General features: G+C 48.4%; 1 protein-coding gene across 2 annotated transcripts in view; it reads right to left on the bottom strand.

The window, feature by feature from the left end:
- The window catches only part of LOC100592207 (pleckstrin homology domain-containing family G member 4B), a 107,403-nt gene that overhangs the window by 25,012 nt on the left and 58,912 nt on the right, over positions 1-23,479 (bottom strand). For both annotated transcript variants that reach the window (XR_004029183.1, XM_030808838.1), the window contains exons 3-11: positions 15,768-16,995; positions 13,673-13,882; positions 13,402-13,525; positions 11,978-12,071; positions 5,597-5,680; positions 2,196-2,312; positions 1,744-1,842; positions 976-1,115; positions 276-414 (exon numbers count right to left, since the gene is read on the bottom strand). Coding sequence is in view for 1 of the 2 variants with exons in the window: in XM_030808838.1 (XP_030664698.1) it covers positions 276-414; positions 976-1,115; positions 1,744-1,842; positions 2,196-2,312; positions 5,597-5,680; positions 11,978-12,071; positions 13,402-13,525; positions 13,673-13,882; positions 15,768-16,995 (2,235 nt within the window). In the remaining variant the exon portion in view is untranslated. The remainder of the gene's footprint in view (positions 1-275; positions 415-975; positions 1,116-1,743; positions 1,843-2,195; positions 2,313-5,596; positions 5,681-11,977; positions 12,072-13,401; positions 13,526-13,672; positions 13,883-15,767; positions 16,996-23,479) is intronic.

Here is a 23,479-nt window from a genome sequence, read left to right as displayed (position 1 = left end):
AAGGCACAGTGTGAAATTATTTTTCTCCCTGGCCTCCTCTGGATTAAACACATTTTTTTCTCCACTGATCGAGTATCTCTCATGCAAAAAATAAAATTTATTTCTTTTTATACAAGCAGCAAGGCATGCCCTATCCTGACATACTTTCATTCCAAATGGAAATCACGGAAATCAGGTCCAGGCCCTAAAGACACAGTGTGAAGGTGAGAGGTCTCCTTGGCCAGCCTGGCCTGGAGGGGATGCTGAACGGGCCGCCTTCCTCCTGCAGCTCTGACCTGGTCATTCCCTTCCAGGAGTGACGCCAGCTCCTGGAGGCGCTCCAGCTGCTGGAGGCGATTGTTTGAGGCGAGGACCAGCCTGTGCACCTCCTCGTCCACTCGGTCGTACAGGCTTGTGGCGGCCTCCAGGGTGTCCCTGAGGAAGAGAAGGCAGTCCTCAGGCTTCCAGGCAGCCCCTTGAGGAATCTGCCCTTGGTGACAACGCCATATAAAAACCCTGCTCTTTCCATTCCCTCATGCCACAAGGCAACGGGAGCCCCAGGAGGAGGCCCACAGCCGAGGCGTGACACAGATGTGCTGCACGCGTTCTGCCAACATCCTGGCCAGCCTGCGGTGCAGATGCCTGGAGGGGACCCGTGCAGGGCAGCCTAGACGGGACTGGCTGTGTGCAGCTGAGATGGACAGGGACTGCTGGGGGTGGGCACAGCTCCCAAGGCAGCACTGGTCAAGAATGAGCTTTCTGATGCACTCTGACCACCTCCTGCCGAGCATCCCCAGAAGCCGGCTCCTTGATCTTTGGAGCCTGTAAATGTGGAAAAGCTCTGACCCAGGCAAAGCGTGGCTGTCAGAACGGAGGTCTGGACCAAGCACAGAGAGGGCTCTCCTTGGAGCAGAGTGCTACGTCTCCTGGCTGCAAACTCCCCCGAACAGCTCCCCCGATGGGCTAGGGCCCAGCGTGGCCCCCGTGAGCGCTCACCGGCTGTCTTCTGTGCCAAGCTCTTCTCTCCTCAGCCGCGCCAGGACGGTGCCCCCCTCCAGCCTGAGAGACACGAGCAGTGGGTCTTCCAGGACAAGCTTCATAATCGTCTCGTGCTGGTAAATTAACTCGGTGACTTCCTGCACGGGGTGGGGAGGAATACGCCTTTAATCCCCTCCTCCAGGGGGCAGGTCCTCCCAAGTGCAACAGTGGCGGGAATGTCCTGTTTCCGTAAATCAAGCTGCAGGCCTGGTGGCATGACCATGCTCACTCCTCAAGCTGACAGTCTGGACTGTCCCAGGGAGGGTGGGCCCCAGGGTAAGATCCCTGGGAGGGAGAAGAAGGGGGCTCAAAGCTCAGCTGTAGGAGGTGAACCTGCCATTTAGACCAGGGACAGACATGCAGACCTCACCCACAGACCCTGGGCCCCTCAACCTGGCGGCTGGGCTGTCAAGAGCCCTGTGGCCAGTCCGCCTCTGTGTCTTGTTGGAATGACTCATTCCGAGCAGCAGTTGCCACTCACGCCTGTTGCATGTCATCCAATGCTGTGGCACGGTTTTCCTTCTGGGTAGGGTGGGACGTTTTTGGTGACAAAGGGGAGGAAATGGCCTTTTCTGAGTTAAGAGGGATCTACAAATGAAAAAGGATTTAAAAATCTCTGCTACAGATGATGGTGAACCAAATATTTATTTTCAAGATTGGCTAAACCTTTATGCCCCCACCTACCTGGCACGTGAAATGAACTTACCAGCAAATCTGAGGACTCACCTGGGCTGTTCTTGGGGGTCTGTGGGTGTTCAGGGAGCAGAATGAATTCTGTAGGAAAATGACGGCTTCTTCGCAGTTTGCAGCGAAGTGTTCCAGCCTCTGTTGTGAGTTGAGAGGGAGGAAATTATAAGGACACAGTCTGTTAAATGCTAAAGTAAGCAGCTGTGAGTTCCAGTTCCTGCATTTAAACCGATCTCGGGTTGGGAAGCTTCCATATGTGAAGATCCCTGAGATCTACAGACACTTCCGGGGCAGCAGCGCCCTTCCCACCCGGGCTCGGCATTCTCGGATGCACCACGGCGCGGTTGTGTAGACATGAAGACCTGAACGGCGACTGTGACAAGCATGAGATCAGGGATGGTGATGCCCTTTTCAAATTTGAGTAAAAACATCCACATAAGAGAAAGTCCCCAGAGACTGTGGCATGTGCAGCAGCTGCAGGCTGAACCTACCTGACGGAAGCAGATCCAGTCACCATGGCTGTAGGGAAAGGAGCCATCGAGGTCTGCAGTCAGCTGGCAGCTGTCAACAAATTTGTGCAGGGCCTTCAGGGAGCTCACGACCTCACACTGCCAAGAAGAGGCACTCGTTGGTCATGGCTCCAGATGCATCTCTTGGGGGAAAACACTGTAAATGGCTCATTCCTGGGTTCAGAGGATGGAGATGCTGGCTCAAGGAGTATCGCCCCTGCTTTGCTGGGGGCACTGATAACAGCACGCGTCTGGGTGCAGTAATGAAAGTGAGAAGACGGGAAAGAAGGGAGCAAAGAGAAATGAAGGAAAAGGCCCCAGTGAAGAAAAACCAAAAAAAAAAAAAAAAAAGGAGAAAGAAGAGGAAGGAAAAGGGAGAGAATGAGTCAAGGCTGTTCTCGTTCTGGTGTGGCAGGGGTGGTCCTTCTCAGATAAAACCCACAAACTCTGGACAAAATGTAAGGAGAGTTTCCTGAAAGCCCTGGCAGCCCAGCCAAGTCATGCTCATTGTTGAGGCACCTGATGCATGCGGGGCCAGCAGGGGCAAGTTCCCACCATGGCTCCGACCTCAGGGACGCTGCCCATGTGTGGGAGTGGCTGAGCTCCAACAGAAAACAGGCATCCTTTTTGACAGCAGGTGGCTTTGTAAAAAAAGAAAAAGAAAAAGAAAAAGAAAAAGAAAAGGGCTGGGCACGGTGGCTCATGCCTATAATCCAAGCACTTTGGGAGGCTGAGGCGGGTGGATAATGAGGTCAGGAGATCGAGAATATCCTGGCCAACATGGTAAAACCCCGTCTCTACTAAAAATGCAAAAATTAGCTGGGCATGGTGGCGTGTACCTGTGGTCCCAGCTACTCAGGAGGCTGAGGCAGGAGAACTGCTTGAACCCAGGAGGCAGAGGTTGCTGTGAGCCGAGATCATGCCACTGCACTCCAGCCTGGTGACACAGAACGAGACTCTGTCTCAAAAAAAAAAAAAAAAAAAAAAAGGAAATGAGAGGGGCATCTGGCCGGCACGGTGGCTCACACCTGTGATCCCAGCACTTTGGGAGGCCAAGGCAGGTGGATCACTTGAGCCCAAGAGTTCAAGACCAGCCTGTGCAATAGGACAAAACCCCCATCTCTACAAAACAAAATACAAAAATTAGCGGAGCATGCTAGCGCACACCTGTAGACCCAGCTATTCAGGAGGCTGAGGCGGGAGGATCACCTAAGCCTGGGGAGGTCAAGGCTGCAAGCAGCCGTGATCACACCACTGCACTCCAGTCTCAGCAATACAGCTCGATCTTGTCTCAAAAGATAAAAACATACATAAAATATAAAAACGATAAGAAAATGGGCATCTCTCTGGCCTGAAGAAAGAAGAAACAGAGGATGGGGTGGGGTGGCCACACCACTGGAAAGTGAAGGTAGATTCCCAGAAGCGGGCAGCTGTGGAAGAAGCCCTGCGGTGTGTGTAAACTCTGCCCAAGTCCCTGGCCGACCCTGAAGCATGCATGCATGGGGAGGACTCAGAATTAAACTGAACCCGCTGTGGGTGACACAGAGCTTCCGGTTTGAGTCTAACCACGTTACGTGCACACTGGAACAACACTGTGAGCGTGTACCAGAATCCAGGCTCCCCAACAGAATATTCACAATGTCCAGAATTATGTGACCCATCAAGAATCAGAAAAATGGGACCTATTCTCCAAGGAAAGACAATCAGCACAGGCCAACCCAGAGATGACCCAGATGTTGGAATTATTAGACAAGGACTTCAAAGCAGCCATTAAAACTGTGCTCAATGAGGTAAAGGAAAAATGCTTGCAATTTATGAAAGGAGAGGAAAACTCAGGAGAGATATAGAAAATATATTTTAAAATCCATTGGAAATCTTATAGCTGAAAAATACAATATTTGAACTAAAAAATTCACTGGGTGAATGTATTACTCTGTTTTCACACTGCTATAAAGATACTACCTGAGACTGGGTAGTTTATAAAGGAAAGAGGTTTAATGGACTCAGTTTTGCATGGCTGGGGAGGCCTTAGGAAACTTACAATCATGGCAGAAAGCAAAGGAGAAGCAAGACACGTCTTACATGGTACAGGCAAGAGAGTAAGGAAGGGCCACACTTTAAAACCATCAGCTCTCATGAGAACTCACTCACTATCAGAAGAACAGCATCTGCCCCCATGATCCAGTCACCTCCCACCAGGTCTCTCCCTCCATCCGTGGGGATTAAAATTTGAGAGGAGATTTGTGTGGGGACACAGAGCCAAGCCACGTTAGCGAGTTTAGCAGCTGAAGAGATGACAGAGTAAGGAGCCAGTGACCCTGAGGACAGGATCAATAGAACAACCTGATACGAAGACTAGAGAGGAAAAAAGTTAAAAAAGACAGATTCTTAGAGATCTGTGGGACAATACTGGTATATGCAATTGAAATATTAGAAAGAGAGAAGAGAGAGAATAAAGCAGGAAAAAAAATTTTAAGAACTAGGCCAGGTACAGTGGCTCATGCCTACAATCCCAGAGCTTTGGGAGGCCAAGGTGGAGGACTGCTTAAGGCCGGGACTTCGACTCCAGGACTCCAGCCTAGGCAACACAGCAAGACCCTGTCTCTTAAAAAAAAAGTAGCTTGGTGTGGGGGTGAACACCTTCAGTCCCAGTTACCCAGGAGGCTGAGGTGGGAGAATCTCTTGAGCCCAGGAGTTTGAGATTACAGTAAGCGCTGATTGCACAACCATACTCCAGCCTGGGTGACAGAGCTAGATGCTGTCTCAGGAAAGGAAAAAAACAAAAGAAAGAAACAATGGCTAAAAAGGTCCTAAATGTGGTGATAGACATGAATTCACAAATTTAAGAGTTCAAGCCTAAACAGGATAATGAAGACCAAGCCCGCTCGCATTGCGGTCCATTTGCTGAAAAGAAAGGAAGCACCTTGGAAACAGCCAAAGGAAAATTAACACACTTCAGAGATGAACAATGATCTGAATTACGATGAACTTTTCTTCCAAAATTATGGAGGCCAGAAGGCAAGAGAGCAGTATCTTTAAAGTGCTGAGGGGAAAAGCAGAACTCCTCTCAAACCAGAATTCTAGATGTAACAAAAATACCCTTTCAGAATGAGGCCAAATGAAGATGTTTTCAGATAAAAGAAAAAGATACAAAGAAAGAGAAGGAAAGAAAACATATGAGGTGGAAAAGAAACATTTTTAAGTTTTCCATGGCATACTCTGCAGGGCTCCTGCCAGAACTTATGGGGTAGGAAGTAGGTTTCCAGGCTCCCACATGGATGCAATTAGAACTTATCTAAATTCCTTCATGTGTTTCATCTCATCTAGGTGCCTTAATGTTTAATTTTATCCATCACTCAGGTTCCCACAGTCTAAACCATTACCTGAATTACTGCATCCTTGTCAGGCCTAAATGCAGATTCTTTATCTACCAACAGCAAGATACTATGAATTATAGATGTGTTGTTCTGAAATAAATAAGAAATAAATATTACTGATTAGCTTTCTAATTTTTAACTTCATTAATAGAATTGCCCAATTTTGAGTGGTACTCCTTCTGTCATAGTTTCCCAGAGTATCTACAGTGCATAAAACATACTTGACTTTGCCCTGAAATGTAAATTATTTGCCCTTATGAATTTTTAATGTATCAGGTTTATCGAGGTATAATTTACATACAATAAAAGTCACCCTTTTTAGTGAATAGTTCTGTAAGTTTTGACGAAAGCATAGTCATGTAACCATCACCACCATTAAGACAAAGAACTGTTAAGCAACCCCAAAATTCTCTTGTGCCTCTTTGTAGCCAAGCCCTCCCCTATGCCCAGCCCCTGGCAACCACTGACCTGCTTTTGTCTCCACCGACTTGCCTTTTCTAGACATAAATAGACTCAGGCAGGAGTGGCCTCTCTCACTTAGCATTGTGCATTAGGAACTTGTCCCTGTTGTGGAGATCAAGGGTTTGTTCCTCTGTTTTGCTGAGCAGTATTCCATGGTATGCCTCACCACAATCTGTTCAACCATTCACCAGCTGAAGGATAACTGGGCTGTTTCCAGTGTTTGGCAATCATGGGTAAAGTCACTATAAACAAGTTTTCATTTCTCTTGGATAAATATCTAGTAGTGGGATTCCTGGCTCATGTGATAAGTATGTGTTTTCCAGAGTGGCTGTACCATTTTGCATTTCCATCAGCAATACCAAGCATTTGTTACTGTTTTTGTGTGTTTCATTTTGGTTTTCAGTTGCATTTCCCCAGTGATTAATGACGTTGGGCATATTTTCATGTGCTTATTTGCCATCTGTGTATCATCTTCAGTGAAGAGTACTCAAATCCTTTCCCATATTTTATTGGGTTGTTTTCTTATTACTGAGTTTTGAGACTGTATATATTCTATATACAAGTTCTTTAACAGATGTGTGTATATTTTCAGTTGTTTCATTGTGGTGAAACACTATCATCATCGTTTTTCAGTGTACAGTTCAGCAGTCTTAGGTACATTCATAATGTAGTGCAACCCCCACCACCATTCGTCTCCATAACTCTTTTCATCTTGTAAAAGCAAAACCCTGCACCTGTTAAACTCTCCATTACCCCCTGCCCCTGGTGCCAGGCAACCATAATTTTACTTTCTGTCTCTGGGGTCTGGGCTACTCTGAGTACTCACAGAAGTGGAATGTTTGTCTTTTTGTGATTGGCTTATTTCACTCAGCATGTTTTGATTTGAATTTCTCTAATCATTAATGACACTGAGCATCTTTTCATGTGCTCATTAGCCACGTATATATCTTCTTTGGAGAAATGTCTATTCAAGTCTTTTGTTCATTTTTGAATTGGGCAGTTTGGTTTTTGTGGTTGTTGAATTTTAGGAGTTCTCTATATATTCTGGATATTAATCTCCTATCAGGGACATAATTTGCCACAATTTCCCCCATTCTGTGGGCTGCCTTTTTACTCTGTTGATAGCGTCTTCTTATTTACTTTTTTTGAGCTGGGGTCTCTCTCTGTCATCCATACTGGAGTGCCGTGGCATGATCATGGCTCACTGCAGCCTTGACCTCCTGGGCTCAAGCGAGCCTCCCACCTCAGCCCCTTAAGTAGCTGGGACTACAAACATGCACCACCATGCTCAGGTTATTTATTTTTTTTTCATAGAGACAGAGTCTTACTATATTGCCCAGGCTGGTCCTGAACTCCTGGGCTCAAACGATCCTCCTGCCTCAGCCTCCCAAAGTGCTGGGATTACAGGAATGAGCAACCACATCTGTCTGGTAGTGTCTTTTGATGTACATTTTTTAATTTTTGAAAAGTCTGATTTGTCTATTTTTTCTTTTGTTGCTGGTGCCTCTGATGTTATATCTAATAAATCACTGCCAAATCCAATGTTAGAAAGCTTTTGCCCTATATTGTCTTCTAAATGTTTTATAGTTTTAGGTCTTGCAATTAGGTCTTTGATCCATTTGAGTTAATTTTTTATATGGTGTTTAGGTAAGAATCTAACTTCATCCTTTTGCATGTGAATATCTAGTTTTTTAAGCACCATTTGTTAAAAAAGACTGTCCTTTCTCCATTGAATGGTCTTGGTACGCTTTTCAAAAATCAGTTATGTATATGATTGTTAGTTTCATGGCTTTCTATTCTATTCCATTGTTCTATATGTCTGTTTTTATGCCAGTGCCATACTTTTTTGATTACTGTTGCTTTGTAGTAAGTTTTGAAATCAGGAACTGTGAGTCCTCCAGCTTTGTTTTTATTTTTTTACAATTGTTTTGGCTATTTGGAGTCCTTTGAGATTCGCTATGAATTTCAGGATAGGTTTTCCTATTTCGGCAAGAAACATCAGTGGAATTTTGATAGGGATTGCACTGAATCTATACATCACTGTGTAGTATTGATATTTCAATACAATATTAAGTCTTCCAATCCTTGAACATGAGATATCTTTCTATTTATGTCTTCTTTAATTTCTTTCAGCTGTCTTGTAGTTTTCAGTGAAAAAGTCTTTCATTTCTTTGGTTAATTCCTAAGTACTTTATTCTTTTTGATGCTATTGTAAATGAACTGTTTTCTTAATTTCCTTTTCAGATTGCTCACTGTTAGCATATAGAAGTGTGACTGATTTTTGTGTTGACTTTGTATCCTGCTACTTTGCTGAATTAACTTATTGATTCTGTTTTTTTTTTTTTTTTTTTTTTTTTTGTGGAATTGTTAGGGTTTTCTGCATACAAGATCACATCATCTGGGAATAGAGATAATTTTACTTCTTCCTTTCCAGTTTGGATGCCTCTTCCCCCCCACCCCCCCTTTTTCTTGTCCAATTGCTCTAGCTAGAACTTCCAGTAATATGTTGAATAGAAGTGGGCATTATTGCCTTGTTCCTGATTTTAGATGAGAAGATTTCAGTTTTTTTGCCATTGAGTATGATATTTGCTGTAGATTTTTCATATGACTTTTATTATGTTGAGGTAGTTTCCTTCTATTTCTAGTATATTGAGTGCTTTCATCATGAAAGATGTTGAATTTTGTCAAATGCTGTTTTTTTTTGGCATCAATTGAGATGATCACGTGTTTTTCCCCCTTCATTCTGTTTACACTGATCAGTTTTCATGTGTTGAACCATCCTTGCATTCCAGGAACAAATTGTACTTTGTCAGGGTGTATAATCCTTTCAACCTGCTACTGAATTTGATTTGCTAGTATTTTGTAGATGATTTCTGCATCAACCTTCATAAGGGATATTACTCTGCAGTTTTCTTTACTTTTAGTGTCTTTGGCTGGCTTTAGTATCAGGGTAATGTTGGTATCACAGAATGAGTTAGGATGTATTTCCTACGTGAATTTCTTTCGAAAAAGTCAATAAGGAACTTACATGCTTGTAAAAAGTTTTATGGAAACTGAGTTTTGGCACTTCACACTGTGTCTACCTTGTGTTAGAGAAGTTAACTGAGCTTTAGAGCAATGCACTGTGAACCCTTTTTGGTGAATGCTAACAATAAACATATGTATTCTTTTTTCCACTCTGATGTCACTACCTTAGGTTTGCTCAGCAGGTGTGGGCTCTTCCAGATTCCTCTTGTGCCCAGGAAACCTCTGGGTCAGCTTTGTTTCCTCCCTTAGCATCTGTTCCTTGACTGTCAGTCATTTCTTTGTCTAGGTGAAGCACAGACCACTGCCCAGGTGCCCAACCAGGGACAGCTCATTACTCATGCTGTGGTGCAGGGCCTCATGTTCCTTTCTTGGAGGCCTTGAGAATCTCTCAGAACCTCTCTGATCAGTGCCTCCCCTGGCTCCGGGCCTCCCTGAGGCTTTCCTGACAGTGTCTGTGCACTGGGGACTCCTGTCTAGCCTAGCTGGTGCAACCCAACTCGTGGCACTTCTTGTCTGGACCTCGGCCTGTGCTCTCTCCTCCTGGTGACCCCTTCCTGACCTCAGGGAGTCACCTCAGCCCCTTGTCCAGCCCAAGGTCCTTGTCACTTGCTCCCAGGCCAGCCGATTTCTGCTGGCCCAGCCACCATGCCAGGCAGTTCTGGAGGATGCCACTGCAGGGCCCAACCTGAGTGGATCCAACTCTGTAACGGGGGTCATGACTAAGCCTGTCTCCTCCAAGTCTCAGGTAGGACACTGAGATTTTCTAAGAAGAGCCACATACTGTGAAAGTGAGAAGCAACCATAGGCAGGACTGACAGTGAGGAAGGGAACAAGAGGCAGGTTCACTCTAAGGCGAGGGGAGGCAGGCTCGATGCAAGGGGGAAGTGTGGGGGAGAAAAGTGGTGGCAGCAGGGTGGAGAGAAAGGAGGGAGGACTGTCAGGTGAGGGGAGAGGAAAGGAGGGCTGCAGGGTTGGGGAGAGAAGGGAGGACTGTGGAGGAGGAGAGGAGGGGGAGATGAGGGAGGACTCCAGAGTTAGGGAAGAGGATGGAGGACTGCAGGGTGGGGGAAGAGGAGGGAGGACTACGGGGGAGGAGAGGAGGGAGGACTGCAGGGGAAAGAAGGAGGACTTTAGGTTGGAGAAAAGGAGGGAGGGCCACAGTGGGGACAGGAGGGAGGATTGTGTGGCAGGGAGGAGAGAGGATCGCAGTGGTGAAGAGGACGGATGGCTGCAGGGTTAAGGAAGAGGAGGGAGGACCATGGTGGGGAGAGGAGGGAGGGCTACAGTGTGTGAGAGAGAAGGAACCACCGTGGGGGTGGAGGGGAGGGAGGACCATGGTCGGGGGAGGGAGGGTCACAGGGTGTGGGAGAGGAGGGAAGGCTGCAGCATGGGAGAAGAGGAACGACTGTGGGGGTGGAAAGGAGGGAGGACCAAGGAGGGGAAGAAAAAGGAGTACCATGGGATGGAAGAGGAGGAGGGCTGCAGAATGGGGGAGAGGAGGGAGGACTGCAGAATGGGAGAGAGGAGGGAGGATCACAGGTTGGGGGAGAGGAGGGAGGACCACAGGTTGGGAGAGAGGAGGGAGGACTGCAAGTGGCAAGAGGAAGGACCATAGAGGGGGAGAGGAAGGAGGACCATGGAGGGGAGAGGAGGGAGGACCTTGGAGGGGAGAAGAGGGAGGACCATGGAGGGGGAGAGGAGGGAGGACCATGGAGGGGGAGAGGAGGGAGGATCGTGGAGGGGGAGAGGAGGGAGGACCACGGAGGGGGAGAGGAGGGAGGACCATGGAGGAGGAGAGGAAGGAGGGCTCCACGGTGGGGTGAGCTCTGCCAGTGCTGTCCCTGACTGACATCTTTCCTGGCACAACCTGCCACCCGGTGTCCCTAAACTTGAGTTTCCTCAGTGAGTATAGGAGCCTCTGCCTCCATCTTCAGCAGGGACAGCAAGGGCGAAATGGGTTTAGCTTTGCAGAGAGCAGGTGGGCCATGGGAGAGGGCACCCTGGGCTCTGTCCCCGTCCCCTCCCTGTCCCTGTCCCTGGACCCCCCTGTCCTCTCTCCCTGTCTCTGGGCTCCCATCTGCCCCTGCTCAGGCAGCGGCATCTTCCCATCCCCAGCGCTTCCCATCTCCTCTGGATGTTGCTTATGGTTCAGTGCAGGGCCCCTAGGCCACGCACAGTGGCTCATGCCTGTGATCCCAGCACTCTGGGAGGCTGAGGTGGGTGGATCGCTTGAGTCCAGGAGTTCAAGACCAGCCTGCGCAATGTGGCAAAACCCCATCTCTAGTAAACATACAAAAAATTAGCCAGGCATGGTGGCACGCGCCTGTAGTCCTAGCAACTCTGGAGGCTGAGGCAGGAGCACGGCTTGAGCCTGGGGGTTTGAGGCTGCAGGGTCCTGTGGCAATGGCACTGTCTGGGGCTGCCAGGTTCGTCCCCACCCTGGTTCGTTCTTGCAGTGAGCTATGGCTGCCCCTTCCTGCCTCTGTCCTTTGTCTGAAGGGTGATGCCACGCCCTCCATCCTGACGGAGGGGCATAGCGGGGGCAGCTGCACTGGGCAGGATGGGGCTGCGCTGCCCTCCTGGGACAGGTGCCCACCACCCGGGCCTGGCTGGCTTTGCTTTTTAGGTTTGCAGTGGCCCCGAGCATGGAGCTTCCCCAAGTTCCCAGGGGATGGGCCAAGCCCACCTTCCCCAGTGTCTGTGCCTGGCCCTGGAGAGCAAGAGCTGGACTCACTGGGAAGACCCCAAGAAGGAGGGGCTCTGCACAGGGGCCCCCGTCTCGAATCTTCACACTAAGCCTGTGGACTGGCTACTCCAGAACCACAATGCGGGCGGCCCCAGTGGCACATGGCCCTACGACGCTCTGCACGCCCAAGGGACGTGACAACCCTGCCGTACCTGCAATCCCGCGAGGGCCTGGGAGACGGCAGGGGCGGCTGGACTCCTGCGTGCATCCACCAGGACGACCAGCCCCAGGTCCCGGACCTCCTTCCTGGGGAGGAAAGACAGCCGATCTTAACCACTGAAGGTTAAATCTCTTAGAATAACGAGCTTCTCCACCTCTGAGGCCAGTTGTTACTGGTTTCCTTTCAGCTCTAGAAGTTAGGGGTTCTCTATACACATCAATCTTCCACTTCCCGAAGGTGCAGGCCCATCAGCTGGAGGCACCACCGTTGCTCCTCTCGTGGAACCGGCTACTGACGTCAGACAGTGTCTCTGGGCATGTGGGGCTGGGGCTACTTTCCCCTAAACACCCACCCGTGCTCCCGGATGGACGAAAAGGGCCCTGCTCCATCAAGGGAGCAAGGACTTCAGGGCCTTCTTGCCCTCATTTATTTGTTTGGGCTTTAACGTAAGCACAGAAGGTGATTCTGATGGGATGTGGACGGCCTATTCCCAAGACGGAAGCTTGAGATCAGTCAGGAGGGTCCTTACTTATCCAGAGCCAAGCTAAGACTGTTAGAACATCTTTTAAAACTAAAAATACCATCACGTGGTTTTGAAAACTCCAATTTAAAAGCTTTGTCTCTGTGACTGTGATTGGAAACTTCAGTTCAAAATTTAACAGGAGAGAATGGTAGATTGGGTGAGTTGATATATTCATTTTAAAAAATTTTAGTGTTCGGCTGGTCTGAAGGTAGTGAGTTATCTCATTTGATTGTTCACACACATTACAGATCAAACACCTTATTCTATTCTTTCCCCCCTTCTCACTACTGCACTTGGCTAGTCTTAAAAAATATATAGCCTGGTGAGGCTGAGGAGGGAGGAGGATCGCTTTAGCCCAGGAGGTTGAGGCTACAGTGAGCTGTGAGTGCACCACTGTGCTCTAGCCTGGGCGACAGAGCAAGACTCTGTCTCAAAAAAAAAAAAAAGTTGTGTGTGTGTGTGTTCTTTGAGAAACTTCTTCAGCTCTAACTCCAGGATTAACTGACATTCTAATTAAGTTGTGTTTCTGGACACTGATCTTATAGCACTCTTGTGAGCCAAAGACACAAGGGAACCCTGACTCAAAGCCAGCAGAAGCTGCACATCACACGGATGGCTGAGTCCTGGTCCAAACAGTGAGTGTGCCCCGTCTGCCCCGTAGCCAGGTGTGTTTAATTGTGGGTGTCGCTGGGAAGGATGTGTACAGAAGACAAGAAACGGTGTGTAGAGATCCAGGCTGGAAGCACATGGGTGCCGACTGCTCTGAAAGATGAGGTTAGGAGAGGCAGAGTCTGGCCATGGAAGCTGGCACCTCCCCGTGCCCCCCGCTTTGCCACACACATGCAGCTGGGGTCCCATGGGTCTGCAGGGTGGGGCCTGGCCCCCCGTCCCACCTGGGGATGCTATGGAAGTACAGCAGCAGGCGGGTCAGCTCAGCGCAGGACGAGTGTTCCCTGGTCCAGGGCAGGCTCCTGGTGCGGACCTGCACCACTGCTCTGCCGTGACGGTCTCGGGTCCCTGTGGAGACAGAGACAGGGCAGCTGCCAAGGGCTTCACTCCTACGAGGTGGTGAGCTGGGTCTGTGCTGTTGGCTTAGATGTGAGATCCGCCCTGACAGGAGGGCCTGGTGTGTGCTCACCTGGGCAAGTGGCAGCCCACGCTCACCTGGGAGGGTGACGACCCCAGACTGCAGCAGCTCCTGGTTGACGTCCAGCACCTGCTTGGGCACCTGGCTGGGGAAGCCTCCTGTGACGGGTGGCCACCCTTCTTGCTCAGGGTGTGGCTGCTGGGCAGGCACATCGGAAGGCCCGCTGGGGTTGTGGCAATGGAGGCTGCCGCCGTCTGTGCTGACACAGGCTGAGGACGCAAGAACGTCTGGACAAAGGAAAGAGGCCGTGTCAAAGATGAAGGTTTTCCTGCGCGTTGAAAGCAGCTGCTATGCTCAGCTTGCTATGAACCATGGGACAAAAACATGTATGAAAGTAGGGGGTTCCGTGAGGACTTGTCCCACTTCACATGGGAAGTGAAAGCACGTCCCACTGCACAGGGCATGCGGCATCATCACGGACACGGAGCATCATCATGGACACGGAGCATCACCACGGAGACGGAGTCTCCAGCTCACAGACACGCTCACTACCTGCAGACGCCCTAGGAAGAACGGGTCATCTCATCCCTACTCATCTGCTCAAAGTGCAGCGTGCGTGACTGCATGTGGTGTGTGATTGCATGTGCGTGTGTGGTATGTGTAACTCTCACACGTGTGATTGTGTGAGGCATGTGACTGGTGTGTTGTGTGTGATTGTGTATGTGGAACTCCGGAGTCTGTGGGAGGCATGTGACTGCGTGTGGTGTGATTGCGTGTGTGATATGTGTAACTCGAGCGTGTGATCGTGTGAAGCATGTGACTGGTGTGATTGTGTGTGCATGCATCATGTGAGGCATGTGACTGTGTGGTGTGTGATTCCGTGTGCGTGTGTGTGGTATGTGGAACTCAAGCATGTGATCATGTGAGGCATGTGACTGTGTGTGGTTGTTACGGTGTGTGTGTGACTGCACGGGGTGCTGCAAGATTGTGTGTGTCTTTTCTGCCCAGTACAAACAGGGAAGAAAATCAATACAAAGGAAAGGTGAGGGGCTGCAAACCACGGGGAGGGGTTAGGACTTCTTTTCACTTTGGCTGAATTGCAGTGAGGTGATAGAATACTCTCAGGAAGCGTTGCTCCCAAGTGAGTGCTTTTGTTACAAAGCTCTTTCTGCAGTAGGTCCCGTGTGTGTGCCGCACTTGCTGGGACCCGTCAGAAGTTCCAGGCACAGCAGCCTAACTTCGAAGGCGAAAGGCTCTCGTGAGGTGGCTGGAATGGGCTGGGCCACCCTTCTGTCTCCAAGGGCTGTGGTGCCATTGCCTCCGAGCCCCTGGTCAGGCCAGGCGTGGCTGCCTCCAGGCACCGCGTGGGGGCCCACGGAGAGGAGGGCTGAGCCCGTCACCTTCCTGAGGTTGGGTGGCCCTACTTACTGAAGCCTACATCAGCGTGTTCACATTTTTTCCTTCTTTCCAAAATCATTGGTTGTGTTACTCACAGGATATTTCTTTACTCAAAAAAAAAAAAAAAAAAAAACAGAAAAAATATTTGAAATGTTTAAGAAATACGTTGTCATTATTTTCCTACTTTGTCCTGCAAACTTAAGTCTTTTAAATCGTCACGTTTCCTCTCCTAACCCTTGGGAACTGTGAATGTGGCCTCCAGTTGGAAACTGAGTCTAAGGACCTGGATGTGAGGTCGTCCCGGGTTTAGAGGGGCCCCGAATCCAGCGATGGGTGCCCAAGAGCAAGGAGAGGGAGATTCGAGTCAGAGAGGCACTGGGGAAGAGGCCACGAAGGACGGTCAGGTGGCTGCAGCCACAGCCCAGGACACCTGGAGCCCCAGAAGCTGGAAGAGGCGGGAAGGGTGCCCCAGGGCCTCGGAGCGGGGACACACTCTGCCTACAGCTTGATGTTGGACTTCTGGTCTCTAGAACGTGAATGCCAGTATGAACATGGAGACAGGATTCTTGTGGATCAAGTGACCAAACAAAACTGTGACAGGGTGGGAGGGGGACAGTGCAGGGGGAGGTTGTGGGGTGTGCAGTGGAGGGGGTGGGGTGTGCAGGGAGAGGTTGTGGGGTGTGCAGGGGAGGTTGTGGGGTGTGCAGGGGAGAGGGTGTTGGTGTGCAGGGGAGGTTGTGGGGGTGCGCAGGGGAGGGGGTGGGGAGCATTTACCTTCCTCTTTGGTGCAGCCGGGACCCTCTACCGGGACACAGTTTGGGGTCCCCACAGCTTGTCCTCCTAGGCGGCCCCCAGGCCTGGCGCCTGCTGAGTGGTGGGAGGTGTGGCAGGCTGCAGCCTGGGCCCCTCCAGAGCTTCTGGGTGCCCTTTCCTGGGACCGAGATCTCCTCGGAAAGGTCCGCCCTGCAGCTCCTTGACCTGCCCGGCTGGGCATGTGCCTCTCCTCTACACTTGGGGTCTGTTGGGGGTCTCCCCGGGGGCCGGAGGTTTCCTCCTGGGTCCCACTGGCTGCTGCCCCAGTCCCCAGGTCCCTGCTGGCTCCAGCCAGGGAGCTGCAGGTCGAGTTCCCGACGGCCTCCTCAGAGCTGCCCAAGGGCATGGGGTTCCGCAGGGCCTCCATGTATGACTCCCTAAACCAGCGTCTAGGCTGCACAAAAGTGGGGTCCCCCGGCAGCTGCCTCCTGCTGCTCGGGATGCCCAGGTCTGTGTGGAAGGTGAGGGCCTTGGGGCCATCCTCCTGATCCACGGCGTCCGGCCTCTCCCCCAACCCCCCGTTCTCAGGGGGCATCCGTGGGCTCTGCTCTGAGGGGCTGACCTTTTCGAAGTCCCTGTCTGAGCTTCCAGACAGGGTCCTGGGGCTTCCCAGCTCGGCTCTTTCTCGGTAAGGAAGGTGCCTGAGCTGGTCGCTGCCCGTACGCCCTCGGCGGCAGGGTGGGGTCAGGGTGTCGGGGCAAGAGGTGCTTCCCTGGAAATGGGGGCCTGCCATGGCTTGGGTGGGGACTGGGGCCTCTGAGGGGCTGCTGGGCAGCCGCTCAGGACCTGTGCAGCTGGAGCAGCTCTGCAGGATGGCTCCAGGGCTGGGGACAAAGACAGGGTCAGTGAGGTCGCTCCACGGGGCTCGGTGGATGGCCAAGCCTGAGGTCAGCAAGCAGGTTTGCAGGGGGACGTGGCGCCGCTCCCGGTTCACCCACTCCAGGAACGCCCCCGTGAAGACGCAACCATACATGGCCTCAGGGATGGTGACTTCCTCTGTGCCCCTTCCCAGCCGGGACAGGCATTTCAAGACCAGTCTAGCTGACTGCCTCCCCGCCGATGTGACCTGCAGGTAGAAGTCCCCGGGCTGGAGCCTGACTCCGTGCAGGGACGCCAGCTGCACCACCACCTTCTCATCGGCGCACAGCGGCCAGCCTGGGTGCAGGAAGACCAGACCCCTGTACCTGGCCTGAGACAAGAGAGGAAAGAGGTTAGTGGTGGGCACGGCCATGGCCTGGGCCCCTCTGTGCCCTGGGTCTCCACCCCTCGGGAAGGTCAGTGACTGAGCTCCCACAAGGAAGGGGTCTCATGGGGGCTGGGGCGTCCTGTCCCTTGGAACATAAAACAGGTCACTGGGACTAGAAAACATGGGCTTCTCTTTGGTTCAGGGGTCAGTTAAAAAAGCAATTGTATAGCTCTTCCTGGAGGCTGGGGGTAGGCGGGCAGGACAGGGAAGAGGAGGCTGCTCGAGGGCCACAGCCACAACCCACCAGGAGCTCTGAAGGGTGAGTTGTCCCTCAGAGTGGTCCAGCCTGGGCAAGGGGCTGGGCGTCCACACTTGCCCCTGCCAGCCCTGGTCAGGGCCACCCTATGTGGGGCTCCCTCCTCTGCACTCCCGGTGTTCCCTGTGGCTCCCGGCTGCTGCAGGTGCTACCTCAGCCTCCTCAGCGAGGCGTGCGGGTGCCAGGGTGCTGGTGAATTTCACTTCAGTTATTTTCTCTGTTCCCTTTAAATAGTTGAGATCCCACTCCATTTACAATTGAGTACTTCAACTATTTTCACCCAATGTGATTCCATTAGCATTTCCTGTGCTATTAGAAACTGCACACAGATCACTTAACTGTTGAGTGTTTATTTTCCCCAAATGTTGCTCTGACAAACTAAAATACAGTAAACATCTTGGGGCCTAGAGCCCTGCCTGGGTTTCAGTTGCTTCTGCAGAATCTTACACCAAGTTCAAGTTCAACCCACCCACCGATCATGTTTTGCACCTGGTAACAAACATGCCTCAGGTGTTGGTGCCTTTTCTCAAGCACGAGGCCCATTCTCAGCTCAGCTTTACTATGCTGGCCTCAGGGACTCAGATGGAAGTCACAATCCCAGCTTTCCAGAATGGCAATAAAAATGCGCTAAAAACTTAAAAGTGCATTTGCCACTGAAAGAGACACATATTCAGATGGTGAAAGGTTATTCTCAAAAGCCTTTTTCTAGTCATTTTCATCTTGCTGGGCTTGAACTCTTGGAATGTAAAATCGAGTATGAGCATCCTAGGTGGCTTAGGGAAGTGAAAACAAGTTCCTCAACCTTTATCAGAATTTAAGCTCGAACTTCACGCAAGGGGAGGAGGATACACTGAATAGGAGGCACAAAACGGAACTATCATTGATATGGCAAATTTGACTTAAAGAATGTAAAGTTACACCCTCATTTCAGAAAATAACCTGAATAGATTAAAGTAATGTAACGCAGAAAACTAGAAAATATTCATCTATTTCAGAGGGAAGAAATTAGCTGCCGGGCGGGTCCCAGGGTCTTCTGTGGGCCACTGGCAATTCCAAGTGTCATTTAATTGTCTGATGTCAGGGTGGGCCCTGGAGCTCCTCCACGCCAGACCCACAGTCCATGCAGACATCGGCCCACCCAGTTTTCAGAAACGTCTGCGCATGTTCCTCACACCGGTGAGCAAGCCGTTCAAGAAGCGGCTCCTTGACACCCTCCCCAGACGCTGCGAGGCAGCCCGAGGAGCTGTGTCCTGGGCTGGATGCCTGGTGGGGCCACCTCCATCCCCTCCACAGGTTTCACCCCAGAAGAGACAGGTACCTGCCGGTCCTTAAGGCCTCCCCAAGTCTGGCTCCCAGAGTCCGTCCCCGATCCTATTGCCCGGCACACAGCAGTGTTGGTGCCCAGGGCATGTTCCTGTGAAGTGGTGATTTGACGTAAAATGCACAAGTGACTGTTGAAAAAATCGTTGTGACTTGTCCTTGCAATCGCACCAGACTTTTTTCAGAAAACAGAAATGGGAGGGTGTTGTAGCCTTTCATGCCTTTTGCCCTCCCACAGGGATCTACAGGTCTCTACATATCAAATATTTGATGAGACAAACCCTATTTCCAATATGCATAGGGTTTCTTCGCTGTAGAAGGGAACTGGTCCAGGTTAAGACAGTGGCACAGCCCAGAGCAGGAGGGAAGTCAGAGACTGTGGGGAGGAGGCGGTGTGTGTGTGTGTGTGTGTGTGTGTGTGTGTGAAGATATAATGTGAAGTTCACCAGCATAACCATGTTTATGGGGTATAGTTCAGTGGTATTAAGTACATTCACAGGGTTATGTAACCATCGCCACCATCCATCTCCAGAACTTTCCATCTTCCCAAACTGAAACGGTGAACCCATTAAACACCAGCTTGCCATTCCCCTGCCCCTGAGCCCCTGGTACCCACCATTCTACTTCCTGTCTTGATGAATTTGACTAACTACTTCATACAAGTGGAATCATTCAACATTTGTCCTTCCAGTGCTGGCTCCTATCCGTTGGCACAGTATCCTCAAGGTCTGTCTATGCTGCATGTAGCACGTATTGGAACTGCACTCCTGAGGGTTGCATAATATTCCATTGTGTGTATACACTACATTTTGTTATCCATTCATCCATCCACGAACACTGGGGTTGTTTCCACCTTTTGTCTGTTGTGAATAATGCTGCTATCAACACGGGTGTACAAATATCTGTTTAAATCCCTGATTTCAATTCTTTTGGGTAGGTGCCCAGAAGTGGAACTGCTGGATCATAGGGTGATTCTGCATTCACTCTTTTGAAGAACTGTTTCCACAGCAGCTGCACCATTTTACGTCATCACCAACCATGCACGAGGACCCCAATTTCTCCACATCGTTGCAAGCACTTGTTTCCCAGTGGTGTTTTTCCTTTAATGGTAGCTATCACAATGGACGGGAGGTGGTATCTAACTGAGGTTTTGATTTGTGTTTCCCCCCTGATTAATGATGTTGAGCATCTCTTCATGTGCTTATTGGACACTTGTATATTTTCTTTGGAGAAATACCTGTTCAGTCCTCTACCCATTTTTGATTTGCGTTATTTCTGTTGTTAAGCTTTTGGAGTTCTTCATTCATTCTGGATATTAATCCCTTATCAGATACACAATGTGCAAATATTTCCCTTGAGGGTTGCTTTTATACTGTGTCAATAAGGCCCTTTTTATACAATAGTACCCTTTTTAAAAATTGGATGAAGCCTATTTTTCACTTTTGATGGTTGTGCTTTTGGTGTCGTATCTAAAAAATCTTTGCCAAATCAGATGTCATGAAGCTTTTCCTCTATGTTTTATTCTAAGAGTTTTATAATTTTAGTTCTGACATTTAGGTCTTTGATCCATTCTGAGTAAGTTTTTGTAAATGGGGTTTTAGGTAAGGGCCCTACTTCATTCTTTTGCACGTGGACATCCAGTTTTCCAAGCACCACTGATTGAAAAGACTGTCTTTTCCCCAGTGAATAGTCTTGGCACCCCTGCAGAACATCACTTAGCCATATACGTGAGGGTTTATTACTGGGCTCTCTATTCCACTCCACTGGTCTGTGTGTCTGTTTTTATGCCAGTGTCACACTGCTTTGACTACTGTAGCTTTGTACTAAGTTTTAAAATGAGGAAGTGTGAGTCCTCCAACTTTTTAGCTCTTCTTCAAAATTGTTTTGGCTATTTGGGGGTCTCCTGATATTCCACATGATTTTTAAGATGGGCTTTTCTATTTCTGCAAAAAACACTACTGAGACTTTAACAAGATTGTACTGAATCTGTAGATCACTTTGGGTAGTACTGACATTTTTATATATATATATATATATATTTTTTTTTTTTTTTTGAGATGGAGTCTCGCTTTGTCGCCCAGGCTGGAGTGCAGTGACATAATCTCGGCTCACTGCAAGCTCTGCCTCCACGGTTCACGCCATTCTCCTGCCTCAGCCTCCCAGTAGCGGGGACTACAGGTGCCCACCACCATGCCCAGCTAAGTTTTTACATTTTTGGTAGAGATGGAGTTTCACCATGTTAGCCAGGATGGTCTCAATCTCTCGACCTAGTGATCTGCCTGCCTCGGCCTCCCAAAGTGCTGGGATTACAGGCATGAGCCACTGTGCCCGGCCTGAAATTGTTCTCTTAATCTTTGGATTGCTCATTTTTAGTGTATAGAAACACAACTGATTTTTGTGTGTTGATTTTTTATCCTCCAACTTTGATGAATTATTATTTCTGACAGGTTTTTCTTTTCTTTTTTGAGACAGAGTCTTACTCTGTTGCCCAGGCTGGAGTGCAGTGGCACGATCTCAGCTGACTGCAACCTCCGCCTCCCAGGTTCAAGTGATTCTTGTGCCTCAGCCATCCGAGTAGCTGGGACTACAGGCACACGCCACCATACCCGGCCAATTTTTGTATTTTTAGTAGAGACGAGGTTTCACCATGTTGGCCAGGCTGGTCTTGAACTCCTGACCTCAAGTGATCCACCTGCCTCAGCCTCCCAAAGTGCCGGGATCACAGGCATGACCCACCATGCCTGGCCTTCATTTTTTTAATTTCAATAGGTGTTTCGGAGAACAGGTGGTGTTTAGTTACATGAATAAGTTCTTTAGTGGTGATTTCTGAGATTTTGGTGCACCCATCACAGTGGAGAGTGCACCCAATGTGTAGTCTTTTATCGCTCACCCACCTCCCACCCTTTCCCATGAATCCCCAAAGTCCATTGTATTATTCTTATGCCTTTGCATTCTCATAGCTTAGCTGCCACTTATGAGTGAGAACATACAATGTCTGGTTTTCCATTCTTGGTTATTTCACTTAGAATAATGGTCTCTACTTCCATCCACGTTGCTGCAAATGTCATTATTTTGTTCCTTTTTATGGCTGAGTAGTATTCCATCATATATATATATATATATATTCTATCATATATATATATTCTATCATATATATATTCTATCTATATATTCCATCTCATGTACATATATTCCATCATATATATAGTCCATCTCATATATATATTCCTTCATATATATATATTCCATCATATATATATATTCCATCATATATATATATTCCATCATATATATATTCCATCATATATATATTCCATCATATATATATTCCATCATATATATATTCCATCATATATATGTATATATATGTGTATATATGTGTGTGTATATATATATATATATCATATTTTCTTTATCCACTCGTTGATTGGTGGGCATTTGAGCTGGTTTCATATTTTTGCAGTTGCAAATTGTGCTGCTATAAACATGTGTGTGCAAGTGTCTTTTTTGTATAATGACTTCTTTTCCTCTGGGTACATACCCAAGAGTGGGATTTGCTGGATTAAATGATAGATCTACTTTTAGTTCTTTAAGGAATCTCCACACTGTTTTCCATGGTGGTCGTATTAGTTTACATTCCCACCAACTGTAAAAGTGTTCCCTCTTTACCACATCCATGCCAACATCTATTATTTTTTTACTTTTTCATTATGGCCACTCCTGCATGAGAAAGGTGGTATCACATTGTGGTTTTGATTTGCATTTCCCTGATAATTAGTGATGTTGAACATTTTTCATATATTTGTTGGTCATCTGTATATCTTCTTTTGAGAATTGTTTATTCATGTCCTTAGCCCACTTTTTGATGGGATTTTTTTTTTTCTTTTCTTGCCGATTTGTTTGAGTTTCTTGTAGATTCTGGATATTAGTCAGACAAGAAAAAAAAATAAAGGGCATTCAAATCAGTACAGAGAAAGTCAAACTGTTGTTTTTGGTTGATGATATGGTCATATAGCTAGAAAACTCTAAAGATTCATCCAAAAAGCTCCGTGAACTGGCAAATGAATTCAGCAAAGTTTCAGGATACAAAATTAATGTACACAAATCAGTAGCTCTACTACACACTAACAATGACAAAGCTGAGAATCGAATTAAGAACTCAACCCCTTTTATAATAGCTGCAAAAAATTAAAATAGTTAGGAATCGACCTAACCAAGGAGGTGAAAGACCTCTACAAGGAAAACTAGAAAACACCGCTGAAAGAAATCACAGATGTCACAAACAAATGGAAACACATCCCATGTTCACGAATGGGTACAATCAATACTGTAAAATGACCAAACTGCCAAAAGCAATCTACAAATTCAACGCAATTCCCATCAAAATACCACCATCATTACTGACAGAAGTAGAAAAAACAATCCTGCATTCATATGGAACCAAAAAAGACCCCACACAGCCAAAGCAAGACTAAGCAAAAAGAACAAATTTGGAGGCATCACATCACCCGACTTCAAACTATAAGGCCAGAGTCACCAAAACAGCACGGTGCTGGTATAAAAATAGGTGTATAAACCAATGGAACAGAATAGAGAACCCAGAAATAAACCAAAATACTTACAGCCAACTGATCTTCCTCAAAGCAAACAAAAACATCAAGTGGGGAAAAGACACCCGATTCAACAGATGGTGCTGGGATAATTGGCTAGCCACATGCAGAAGAATAAAACTGGATCCTCATCTCTCACCTTATACAAAAATCAACTCAAGATGGATTAAAGACTTAAATCTAAGACCAGAAACCATAAACATTCTAAAATATCAAAAAAACCTCTTCTAGACATTGGCTT

The sequence above is a fragment of the Nomascus leucogenys genome, unplaced genomic scaffold, assembly GCF_006542625.1.
Source record: "Nomascus leucogenys isolate Asia unplaced genomic scaffold, Asia_NLE_v1 000630F_157028_qpd_obj, whole genome shotgun sequence".
Taxonomy (NCBI): Eukaryota; Metazoa; Chordata; class Mammalia; order Primates; family Hylobatidae; genus Nomascus; species Nomascus leucogenys.
The sequence above is the reverse complement of the archived record's forward strand: the minus strand, read 5'-3'. Positions and strand labels throughout refer to the sequence as shown.